General features: G+C 48.0%; 1 protein-coding gene across 1 annotated transcript in view; it reads left to right on the top strand.

Moving 5' to 3' along the window:
* NRP2 (neuropilin 2) overlaps window positions 1-12,429 on the top strand; it is a 69,999-nt gene that overhangs the window by 36,055 nt on the left and 21,515 nt on the right. The window contains exons 11-12 of the mRNA XM_031554284.1: window positions 1,928-2,044; window positions 4,544-4,696. Of these exons, the coding sequence (XP_031410144.1) occupies window positions 1,928-2,044; window positions 4,544-4,696 (270 nt within the window). The remainder of the gene's footprint in view (window positions 1-1,927; window positions 2,045-4,543; window positions 4,697-12,429) is intronic.

Here is a 12,429-nt window from a genome sequence, read left to right as displayed (position 1 = left end):
GCTAAATACGGTCCCTGATGCAGGCAACACAGCCCTCCTTTGCTGGGAGGATTCAGGCGTGTTACAGAACTGGCTGTGAAGACTCAGGCAATTGCACTTGCTTGGAAACAAGATTAAGAGATGGATTAAAGCAAGCTGATTAAGAATATTTTCAAGTGAGGGCTAAAGCCAACTGTGTGCCCTGCCCAGCTGTTTTCATTTCTTATCAGCAACGAGCATCTTAATTACAGAATCAACCAGGTAACTTGGCAGCAACCAGACCTGTAAACTAGTTGGCTAGTAGCTCAAACACAGTGAAGCAAGCACTCAGCAATTGGCTTCTTTCAAAGACCTGCCAATTTTTTCCTCTGAAGAGTGGAGATTGATGAATGTTCACTTGCAGCTGGTTTTCTCTCCTTTGAAGTTCCAAACATCTGGTTTCAATTGCTCGGTGACTTTGCATTTTGATCATCCGTTACCACCAGTTGCACAGACACTTGCTGGGCCAGGGAGAGAGAAAGCAAGCAAGAGACCACTGTTTTTCACTTTCCATTTCACACATCGCGTTGTCCTCCCTGCTATTTTCATTATCTCATGTAACCATCTTGTTGCGGCTCTGCCATGGTAACTGATTTTTCAAGATATATTTCTGCGGCTTGTCTGGGGCAATGCAACACTGCTGATTTACATCCTCTCAGCATCTGTATCCCGTATGGGACTTGGCTTTCAAGGTCCTTCCACATTGTCACATTTCAGTTATAAATCTCAATATACAAGAACAACAACCTAAAAAATGTACCGGCTCTAAATAACATGCAGCTTTTGATACGTTGCCTTCACCTGCTGCTTTCTCCCCCTCGCCCCCCTTCTTTTTTATGACATTTTTTCTGTGTCTGGCTGCTTGCAATTTGCTTCTTGGTTGTGTTTGGAGTTTTATGGGGTTGTAACAAATTTGAACTTACAAATTAAAAGACTTTGAGGTTATTTGGTATTTTACTTTGAACAAAAGACAACCACTGGAAAAAAAAAGGGAAAAAAAACCCGAGTCTCTGTGCAACATGTTTAATAACAGGAAAATAAAAGGGCAGAAAGGAGCCTATGGAAAATATTCAATGTATTTAGCCATTTCCTCCTGCTTCTGGCTTTATTAAATGATATCCTGAAGGGTGCCGACAAAGCAACACAATCACACACAAGTGAGCAAAGCAGCCTCTTTTAGAAAGAGGAAAGAATAAAGGCTGCTGTACTCCAGTTAGCGCACCCGTAAAAGGAGAGCCTGCTGGAATCTAATGTCGTTTACTGTTGATCTTAATATCCTTCTCTTTCTTGCTTAAATTTCCCCTGACACCTGCTTTGAGGTTGTTTCACACGGGCCATGTTGGAGAGAGGGAGATTGGACAGAGACACTTTAAAAGCGTAGTCAGGAGCCTGGAGTGTGAAACCAGATGCTTTCTGCAGTGAGCCAGAGCACACCAGGGGATTCTCTGGGTCCGTTTGTGGTTACATCATTTGTGGGCTTGAGTGACTTGTTTTATATATTGGCACAACTGGTGGGAATGTTGCGTGTGTTTTTTGTGTGTCATATGCCTTTATGAAAGGAAGAGATGTTCTGCTTGTGATCTCTGTTATCCAGTAACAACAGCCAAGAGGACTGCCAACACCCGTGTAGATTAAAAAATGAAGAAAGAAAGTAGCACGTATGTCTGGAGGGGAGCATTGTCCAACAGGGACTCTAAATCAAAGGAACCCCCCCTATGGAAACAGCCAGTTCACACCACGTTCAAACCACGCTGACATTTTGTAGCATACGGAAGTTTTGTGGTACTCTTGTCCTGTCTCTTTCTGCCATTACAAGAACATGAGTAAAAGACTTCTTGCTTTGTTTCCCATTACCTGGCCTTTTTTGTATCATCTATTGCAAACAGAATCTCTGCTCCCTGTTTTGCAGATGTGAAGCCCACTGCAGAGACACTGGTGCCCACTTTGAAGAGCGAAGAAACCACCACCCCATACCCAACTGATGAAGAGGCAACTGAGTGTGGTGATAGCTGTGGAGAAGAGGAAGGTATGTATCAGAAAAGTACATCTTTTATCTCAGTAAAAGATGGGTTCAGAGCTAAGAAAGCACTCTTATCTTCCTATTTGCTCCTGTACGTGGGTCCAATTCCTGGAAAGCTTACAGTAATGTTATTAGCTAATAGATTGAGATTAAAAAAAAAACCTACCCAAAATCTGATAAGTTATATCAAGGAAGGATGCAAGAGCAAGACAGATAGCAACTAATTTAGTCCCTAGGGTATAAGACTTTCAGAGCTGCTCTCCCAGTTTCCTTACATGACCTGAAGCAGCTCACTGAGGGCCCTGTTTTGTACCAGATCCTTCTGGTTGCATGTCATAAATTCAGAAGGTGATTCAGGGAAAGATTCAGACTGCCTGTCATGAAGGGCTCCTTTTGCAGAGATCACAAACGTGGGAGTAAATCACAACATGCAGAGAAGGCAGGTGTCCTGAAGACAACCTGTCTTGTGAGGATCATCTTGTTTAATATCAAATGCTTAAAAATTAGGAGGACAGACTGGGCTCCTTGTGCAGGCAGGAGAGGGTGAAATACAAGCTGCAAGCAGGATTTTGCCTCCCCCCTTTTTTAGATGGCTGTCAGATATATGGGGGATGGTTTGGTATCTGTGGTGCTTGCCTGCCTCATCTGATTGTAGAAGAGGCTGAACATTTTAGACAATGTACTCTGCTTGTAAAGAGCTGATGCAACAGGAAGACTAGTCCTCTCTGCCTCAGATCCTTACCTGTAAAACAGATATCTTACCTTTCTGCTCCTTGCAAGGGCAGGGTGAGCATCTAAATCTGGAAATGATCAGATTAAGAGGAAAGGCATGGCAGAGCTTTGTGGGGGTGGATGCACGGCACAGTGTACAGCAGAGGCACACCTCTGAGCACAGCAGCAGGGCCTGGGCCTCAGTAGTGAGACTTGGGCATTTACGCAAAGACTGCAATGAGAAATCTCATGAGAAAATGCTGTCCTTTGAGATCATTCCTAGGACTTCTGTTATTGCATCTTCTAGTCCCAAAGAAAAAAATTAATGGGTTTTTAAATATATAAATTAAAAAAAGAAGATTAATTGTCTTTTTCATCCCCCCCACTGGGATTCTGCTGTAGTTCAGTTCTGGAAATGCAAGTTACAAAAGCAGCTCAAAGGGCCTGATTCTAATTTCTTTGCCTCCATGATGAGCCTGTGCAACCCTGCTACCAATGAGGCACTTGGGAAGCTGCCGAGAGAAATTTAGGCCAGTAACAGTCTATGCAACAAGATGGTTCCTGGGTGAAGTCCAGTGCAAGAGGGAGTGGAATATGCTGTGGAGCATGGAACCAGCCTCCGTGTCAGCTTCACTCAGATTTAGCAACAATTTTCATTCTCATACTTCATAAACAATGAGTGTGTTTCTCTCGACAATCAGATTTATGACAGCCAAACAGAAACATTGTTGTTCTCCAGGATATGAGATTAGGTTGGAATAAAAGGATCCATGATCTGCATTGTTTTATTTCTAAGTGGGAATGTGTAAGAAAGCTCTGTGTCCCTCACAGCAAAGTTCCCTGATGCCTATTGCTTGAGTCACTCAACTCCTTCTGGATATCGCTCGCTTTGCTGGCACTGTGATTTAGAACTTCCTCTTTGCTCAGGAAAAACCCAGCCTATAATTGGTCTCTGATGTGCGTGTCCGCTGAGTGCTTGGGCTGATCTCAGGCCATCTCTGCAGCCTCCATGCCTTGTAGCTGCTTCCCCCACCGAGGGAGCCAGCAGCTGCTTCACTGCTACATGCAGCCCTTGGCCCTCCTGCCCACAGACCTGTCTCTGCAGGGAGGCTCTCCAGAGCTTTTAAAGCTCTTGACACAGAGGAATTAACTCTGCTCCTGTTTCACAGCTAAAAACTTAAAGGGCGCACCCAAAGACCATGTGGCGAGTCCATAGCAGAGCTAGAAATAGAGGCTGTTTCCTTTCACTCAGAATCCAAGAGCTTGAGCTCATAGTGGCCCCACATTTCCCCTGGTAACGTTTCCATGAGAAGGTAGGAAGCGATGAATGACAGCTCGCCACGTTGACAGACAGCTCCCGTCTGGTGCAAGTGGCTAGATCTGTCACTCAGGAGCTGGGATTTTGGAGCACTTGAGATTCTCCTTTTGGAGTCAGAGCAGGAACTGAGGAGCGCAGGGACACTCAGGAAGTACTCCTCCCTGACATTTAAGAAGGCATTTAATATTTGACCACTCTAGGGGATGAAGAGAAGGTGCTGATTGGAGTCTAGAAGCATTTGGAGCTTGCTTTTATATTTGCTTAGTTTGGTGGATTAGCTGCGGGACGTGGTGTGGGCATTTTGATGATGCAGAACTTAAGACTGATCCCTGGAGCTGTCGAAATGTGAGATAGGTTAAAAGCATCAGCCTGAGTGAGATTTCATGCTTTCTTCAGTATTTATGGCTTGTTAACCATTTTAGTGAATTGTTTTGTTTTTAATCCAAGTTTGTTTTCTTTCTGTTTTGCTTTCTAAGATTTCCATCTTCCTGCAAACTTCAACTGCCACTTTGATCCCCCTGAAGACCTGTGTGGTTGGTCACACGACTTGGCAACGGGCTACACGTGGTCTTTTCAGCCTGCAAGCACCTGGATGGGCAACTCTGAACCGAGTTCCGAGACTGTGCCTGGTAAGATGATTAATGTCACAGTGAAGTAGAGAAGAGGGAGCTGATGGGCCTTTTTCCTTGTGAACAGGATGACTGATTATGCACAGCTATCAGGAGTTGCAAAGGCTGTGCAAAGCTGAATGTTTTCTTTTGTGGAAGCTTTCAGATGCTTTGTTTTATGGGTTCATGACTTATTTATAGGACTGTGACTGCTGGCACTGAGTTGTACTAACTATCCTCTTGAGATAGACTTGAAGCAGAGACTGGGCTTTGAATCCCCAGTGACTGTGTAGGCTGGTCCATGCTTTGTTCCACATCCTGATCCAAATGTCCTCTACAATACCCAATGTTTTTTTCTCCAGAATGCGCTTCCTCTTTTGTTAGAGGTGTGTTTTCTTCCTCCCATATGTTGCTCGGTTTGCCTACAGTTTTCAGCTATTCTGCACTCTGGGCATGCATAGGCTGAATTTCAGCCTCCTCTCAGTGAAGGATGATGTAAGCCCTAAGAATGCAGAAATATGCCAGCTACTTGCTGTTCGACTTTTGCTCTTTTTCTCTCCTTTGAAAGCAGAAGATTTGCATGTGTGTGGCTGAGCCTAATTTATGGAGGACCTCACTGAGATGGGCTGGCATGGGTTGGAAAGGGGCCCTGCCTCTGGCAGTGTGGTTGACGCATCGTGTTCTGTAGCTTCACGTCTTTGAAGCTGCTCTGGGACTAGTGCCGTTTCCTTACCATTCTCGACTTTGTGGCACGAGTTGCATGAAGGACATTTGCTGGTTTCCATGTGACAGTAGCCTGTGGCACTGTGACACCTCTTCACGTTCATTCATTGCTTACGAAACCCAAGGCTCCATCAGGGAGAGCTGGCTGATGTTCCTGGCTTCAGCTCTGCCCTGTGCCCGGTGATTCCAGTGTCAGCACACCACATGCCCAGAGAGCTCTCCCAGCTCTCCTAGTCACCCCGGTGAGGTTGAGTCTGGAGATGCAAACGTTCGGGCGAACTTGTTAGCCACCTGGCAGAGGTGCTGGCCAGATTGGCAGCACTGCCAGCCAGTTGGAAAGCCGTGCAGCCAACACCTGGTAGGCAGTGCTAAAGAGGAAAATATGTATTCCAGAAACATATGGGAAGAGGAGAATCTGCTACATCTCCACACACAAATCACCCCCACACAAACGCGCACATCATTTTTCTCTTTGGATCCTGAGGTGCCCAGCATTTTTCTAAGAGACGCAGTAACGCCATAAGCACAGCCTGTATGGACATCTGACAAATTCTTTGGTGTGACATAGGGTCACAGTGTCTGCCATGGAGAAAAACATTTTCATATTTCAAGTGTTTATCTCTTCAGCATTTGAGTGCTTTAGAAGATTAATATCTGGAGATCAGTGGAGCCTCAGGCAACTGGAGAGAACACTTACAGCCAGCCCCAGACTTAATAACCCTCCCCATCTCATACGTTGTAATAATGTTTAATTAATATAAGCCTCCTGCAAGTAGGATAAAAATTACTTATTTTTATAACTCAGACTCAATTTTTCATTTCATTTCCTCTCCCCCGAGTCTCCCTACAATTAGTTGGCCACAGTTTCTTAGAAGATTGTGAGTGTATGCTGGTGCTGCATCAGACATCTTAGCACGCGGTTCTGGATTTTACCCTTCTTCTACCCTTCCTTCTCCCTTAACAAGTTATGAATTGCAGGACCCCAATCCCTTCGGCCAGGAGACCTTTCTCCTGCTGAGTTCAGCGCTCTGGTTTGGTGCCAGCACAGAGAGCAATCCCTCACAGCGCTGCGACCTGCAGTGGGATGTCCCCGTGGGCACATGCAGGCACTCAGACGCTGTCAGGAAGTCACGGACTGTATGAGCAGAGGGAGGGGAGGAGGCAGCAGCTCCAGAGGCCTGAAGTGATGTTCCCATGGCCGTAGAGGAGCACAGCAGACAAGCTATGAGCGTGGCAATTTCCGAGCCCCAGTCATCTCAGCTGCCGGAGGCTTGCAGCTGCTTACAGTGACTCGGAGCCATGCTCTGAGGCAGCATGGGTGTCCCCTGCTCTGGGGACACGTCTTCAGCAGCTGTGGTCACGACACTGGCCTCACGGCCTCCTGGCTGGTTTGGCGAGGGGTACAGCCATGTGCTTGCCTTGCCCACACAGCGCAGGACTGCGGAAGGGCTTTGGTCCTTCTCTACAAAATTAAGAGGACAAGACACAAAGGGAAACGACTATTTGCTTTTTTCCTCCCTGCATAGCTTTTAACAAAAAAACCAAGAAACATGAAAAAGAGGCAGCGCTTGCCCCTCGGCGGGGACAGAATTGAAGCATTGTTTGGTTTGCACTCCCCCATTCTTCCCCTGGCTTTCCCTCACGCTCCCTCCAGCACTTTGTTTCTACTTACAAAATTCATCCACAGACTCCAGGGAGCAAAGAATGAAAAGCCCTTGTTCGGGGTGGTCTTTTCTTGTGAGTTCCCCACCCCGGGGTGAGCAGTTGGGTGAAGCAGAGCAGCTGTGCTTGGTTTAGGGGAGGGCAGAAGCTAATGGGTACTCAAAGCCACTGGAGCACCATTTACTCTCATTTAAAGGTGCGACCCTAGCCAGAGCCTGCGATCATTCCACAGTAGCAAGGAAATATGCTGTGCCTTTAAGAGCCATGTGGGATATCTTTCTATTTCTGCTGAAAGTGGCAAAACAAAAATTAAAATTAAATGGGAAAAAGTAATAATAAAAAGAAGAGCCCCGACTCAGCCTATGTGAGAGGGGCGGGAAGGAAATGACCATGCTGAAATATCCTCTCTGTGAGGCGCTTGATTAGAAAAATCTGCTGAGAGACAGGCCTGAATTCCTCAGATATCTCCTGATTTCATTTTGTGCACTGCATGCAATTCCTCCTTGTCTTTGGCACAGAGAACTTCTTCTTGAGACTGAGAAGACACCCCCTGCTCTCGTTCCACTATTTTTATTTCCAAGATACTCTTTCAGGCAGCACCGCGTTTCTTTTTTTAGTGCTGTGTTCCTTGGGCCCTTCGCACCATGGATTAGCTCCACGTCCTCTCCTGCAGGCTCCCATTACACGGCTGGAGACCCTGGTGGTGAGCGTGCACCCAAAGTGCCCCGCTCAGCAGAAACCTAGCATGGGTCCAGCTGCTGCCCTGCCCTTTGCGAGCCTGGAAAATGCTGTTGCTCCCTTTTACATTGCCTCCCTGAGAAGCTGCCAGGATTTTTCCCTCCGTGGATTTTCAGATGCTTCCCATCTGTAAAACATTTCCCCTTTGCTGCACCTAGCAAGCTTCAGGCAGCATCATGTTCAGGTTTCAATGAGGTTTCATCCCTCCTCCTGCTACACGCGATGGCAGTGTGCCATTGGTGTCAAGATAGAGGTCTTAAAGATCTGAAAATAAATCTGGTTGGTGAGTTGGGCAGCTCTTTGAATTTCACCAGAAGGTTGTACAGGACCTGGGTCACATCCTCAGCTGGCAGGTGTGGTTGCATTGCTCTCCGTGGTGCCACATGAATAAGCCATTATGAGAAGCTGGATTAGGTGTGCTTTGCTCACTTTTTCCCTCCTCTGTTCTTGGAGGGCTTTAGCAAATACCTTGTGGTCCCAGCAAGGCACCACAGATCTGCATCTCTTGCACACCCTGCTTTCTGTTTGGTCCAAGCCTGTGGCCAAGCTGTAAGCCCGGCAGTGTTCAGAGAGATGTGCATGCAGGAAGAGCAGTTGGAGCCTTGTAGCTCTCCTGGCCAGCTGGGTCCTGTACCAGGCTGCAAAACCCACCAGGAGCTGCTGCTGCTGTTGCAGCCCTGCTGGCCCTGAGGTGAAGAATGCTGCTCCTTGGGCTGCAGGCGCTGCGGGGAAAGGTTTTCTTTGCTTCAAAGTGTTTCCAGCAGAGGAATGTTTTTAGTGCTCTGAAGTTTCATAAGAGCTTATTTTATAAGGAAAACAAATCCTGAGTTGTTTTTATGCTGGTGGTGACCCTTTACCATTTCTTTGTTTTTCCCATGGGATTTTTGGGAGGAAAAACTTTATAGTTTTCCTGCAATCCATGAGAATTTCTGCCTGAAGGTCTTGATCCTGCTCTGTCCAACCCAGCAGAAAGGTTTCCGTGGTGTTAATGGAGCTGGGCTGGGCTGGGTCTGCACTCTCATAGGGCTCACTCTCAGGGCTCATGCCTTGGGGACATCCTGTCCCCTTTGAAGCAGGAGGGGCTTTGTAGTGTGGGGTGCAGACTGCATCTCACAGAGCCAAGTACGGTTCTCCTTCCCACGTTTGCACAATAAGGACAGCACACCTTATGTCCCTGCAGCATAGTGGGGCTGGGCCTCCTGACCCCACAGCACAGAGGCTGGCTGGCTGGGCTGGGCTGCGCTGGGCTGGGGCTATGCATTGGGCTGGGCCATAACCGGCTTTGGTGCTCTTGTCCCTGCACTGCCAGCAAAACTCATGCTTGCCAGGAGAATGAGGCAGGGGTGAAAAAACCATTTCTCTTAGGCTCACTCTTTTGTTCTTAGCTTGCCTTGTTGAGTCCCTAATCACTTTTTGGACCCAAAAGCCAATGACACACGCTGACTATAAAACCAGACAGGAAAGCCAGAAGCTGTCTCTCAAATCTCAGTGCATACATCACTCCATGCCTTAGCAGCCCGTGAGTCACAGAGCCTCATTTGGGTAAGCGTGTGTGAGCAGGCAAGCAGAGACGCATGCGAGCAGCATGCGCAACAAATGTACTGCTCGGTGGGTTGATGCCTGTCATTGTGCATGCACACAGCTGGGCGCAGGAAGGCCTGTGTGCACCTTTCATGTGGCAGTGCACGTTGCCTGCTGGGCTGGAGCTGGGTGCCGCACGGGTAGCGGCCTGCTTAGCTAAATGTCAGGTGCTAATTGGCACCTGGCTTGTCAGGGGTACCGTGCCCTCCCTGTGTGCCCAGGGGGAGGCTGAGGGACTGCGGCCACGCGGCGCTGAGAAGGACAAGAGGCTTAATTAAGAGAGGGGATGTAATGGCCCGTCCATTAGCCGGGCTCCACGGGCAGGTTGAGAGCCTGGCACCAGGCAGGTGCAGCGTTTTATGCCTTTTCATGGACTGATTTAGATACTGAAATGGCAAGGACTTGGCAGGCTAATTAGCACATAATCAAAATTGAGGGAAATTTCCAGCAGACGCAGTGATCTAGTTAATATAAATATTAGTTTTACAGAGGATTGATTTCCCTTTGTAAATGAAAGTCTGTCATTGAGGAGAGGCCTGTCACTGCAATTACAGTGGCAGCTTTTTGAGGTGAATTTGCGTGATTTGCCAAAAAAATAAAAAATGTAAAACTACTCAGTCTCAATCAGCATATTCATCTGCTGTCATTCCCTGCACCGGAATGCCCTGCTGCCACGGAGAGGCTGAGCTCTCCCCTTCTGCAGGGAAAGGCAGGGCTGACACAGCCTCAGGTCACAACCCCAGCATGATGGCAGGACACGAACCAGGCTTTACTGGGACATCCCAGAGTGGCATTTATAGCTGTGCAGGCATCAGGGCTCAGAGAGGTGAGCTGTGGTGCTGTCACTAAAATGCACCCTGAAACAAGTTCTGCATTGTGGAAGAGTGCAGTGACCTTTGGAGGTGTGTACGTGAAGGCAGTGCATTGTGCAGCCTCTATAGGAGCAGTGGCTGTAAGTCAGCAATACTCAGCGAGGGGGAAATGCTATAGGAACCTGGGGTGTGGGTAATTGCTTGTGTACATCCTGCCCAACATGTTTTGCTGGAAAACCTCCAGGTGCGCTGCTGACACCAGCAAGGGAACGTGTGTTTCTCTGGAGAGGGGCTGTGGCATGCAGGACCGTGTACTCAGGCTGGCTGACCTTGGCAAGGGAGCGGCTGTATGGTTCCTGGATGCAGCCTGACTTGAGGTACAAGGCTGCATCCCCCCGTGTCCTCTCAGATGGCCTGCTGGCAGGAGGGGATGGGCACGCCAAGAGGAAACTGCGTGGACCAGATGGTTCGTTTGCAGAGCCCGGCTGGTGATTTATCTGGGCTCACTGCCGTACACATACAATGCTTCCACCGTCATCTGGCTGGGGATGGTTGCATGTTCACGCTCCTCTGGCTCCTCCACATCCAGATGAACCCATAAATCTTCCATGAGATTTATGCAGTAGCATCAGTTGCAAAAACAGCAGTAGGTTAAAATGCCTGAGCAGGTTTGTCCTGCCTTTCTCTGCGCCAGGGTTTTGAGCTGCCAGAAGCGACTGCCACATGAGCTGGAGCAGGGTCTGCAAAGTCCTGGAAAAGAGATGAAAACGCATTTCTGATCCTGGAAGAACTGATCAGCTCATCACCGCAAGGCTCCCTTCGAGCATCTTAGCAGGGGAAATCAGCCTTTCAGGTGCCTTCTGTGCCAAAGCCTTCCATTTACTGTATCGGTGACTTCTGGAACCACCAGGTTCCCACACGCAGCTCCAATAATCACCTCAGCAGTGTGCTTGCTCAGTCAACCTCAGCAAATTTGCAGGTCTCTCAGAAGGTGCAGCTAGCCATTAGAGTATCCAGCCACTTCATCTTCAGATGACACAGAAATGTCTGCTTATCCCCAGCTGTCCATCCCAACGGTTGTCAGGAACCCCAGCAAGGTACCCAAACCCACGGCGCAGATGAGCAATTGGGTTCATTACCGAGAGCCTGAGCCTCCCCACAGCCCTTGGGATTGCTGCAGTGCTCTCAGGGTCCTAGCAAGTGCTGGACAGGGAGCACAGGAGATCTGAGCTTTGGATGCACCCAGGGATGGCTCATGTCCCACCCCTCAATCGGGCTGCATAGATCCTGGCACCAAAATGGATGCCCCTAACACTGAGGATCCACTAAGGACTGCCTTTGAGACCCTTTTAGCTGTGAGATAATTGTGTGATTGTAGTTTGATTTTCTTTTCCACCTTGTTTGTTGTTGCTGCCTTTTCTTGTTGTTGCTTTTTGCTTTGAAGAGGTTTGTAGTGAATTACAGAAAGAGGATTTTAATTCAGGAGACCTTGATGACTTATTATGCCTTATCGCTCCTCAGGCGTGGAGTACAGCTTGTGCTTTTTTTCCTTCTTCCACTTGTTTATCTCCCACATCTCCTCCTGCACCACCACCACTCTGAGGTAAATCACGAGAACACTCCTGCATTAGAGAACGGCATGGTACTTTCTCAAGTGATTCACTCAAGCAGGAGTGGGCAAACATGCTTTCATCTTTTTTTCTGCTAATGTTTGTCGGCATGAAGTGCCAAGTGACCCAAGTGCATTTCATAGGTCCTGGAAAATAGTGCTGGAAAATGTTGCTCTTTCTGTATATAGCCGATCAGGGACAGATTTGTCCTTCATGCAGCAAAATCGCTGAAAGTTCATATGGAGTGGATACGCTTTTGCTGTATTTCGGTCATACATCCCAGGAGCAGAATGATGGCAAATCTTTCTGTTCTCTTGTCCTGTATTTATTTTAGAAGCTATGTATCTCACGGCATTGGTTCCAGCCCATCTGTCTGGCAGTGACAGGCGAGCAGCAGGACCAGTGGCTGTGCAGCCACCGACACAGCTCACTCAGGCTGCCATGTCACCAAACTGCTTTGGGAGCAGCGAGATTGGCTCCAGTGTTCTGGATGGAGTTTGTCAGGGCTCTCAGATTTTGGTTTTGGAGGTGTTTGGGTGCGCTTTCAAAGTGCAGACGCTGTTCTTCTGCCATTGATGTGGGTGCTGAGTTAGTCTATCACACCCAGGTGTTTTCATCCATGCTTTTT

This window comes from Meleagris gallopavo, chromosome 7 (assembly GCF_000146605.3).
Source record: "Meleagris gallopavo isolate NT-WF06-2002-E0010 breed Aviagen turkey brand Nicholas breeding stock chromosome 7, Turkey_5.1, whole genome shotgun sequence".
NCBI classification, from domain to species: Eukaryota; Metazoa; Chordata; class Aves; order Galliformes; family Phasianidae; genus Meleagris; species Meleagris gallopavo.
This window is presented reverse-complemented; position numbering and strand designations above follow the sequence as displayed.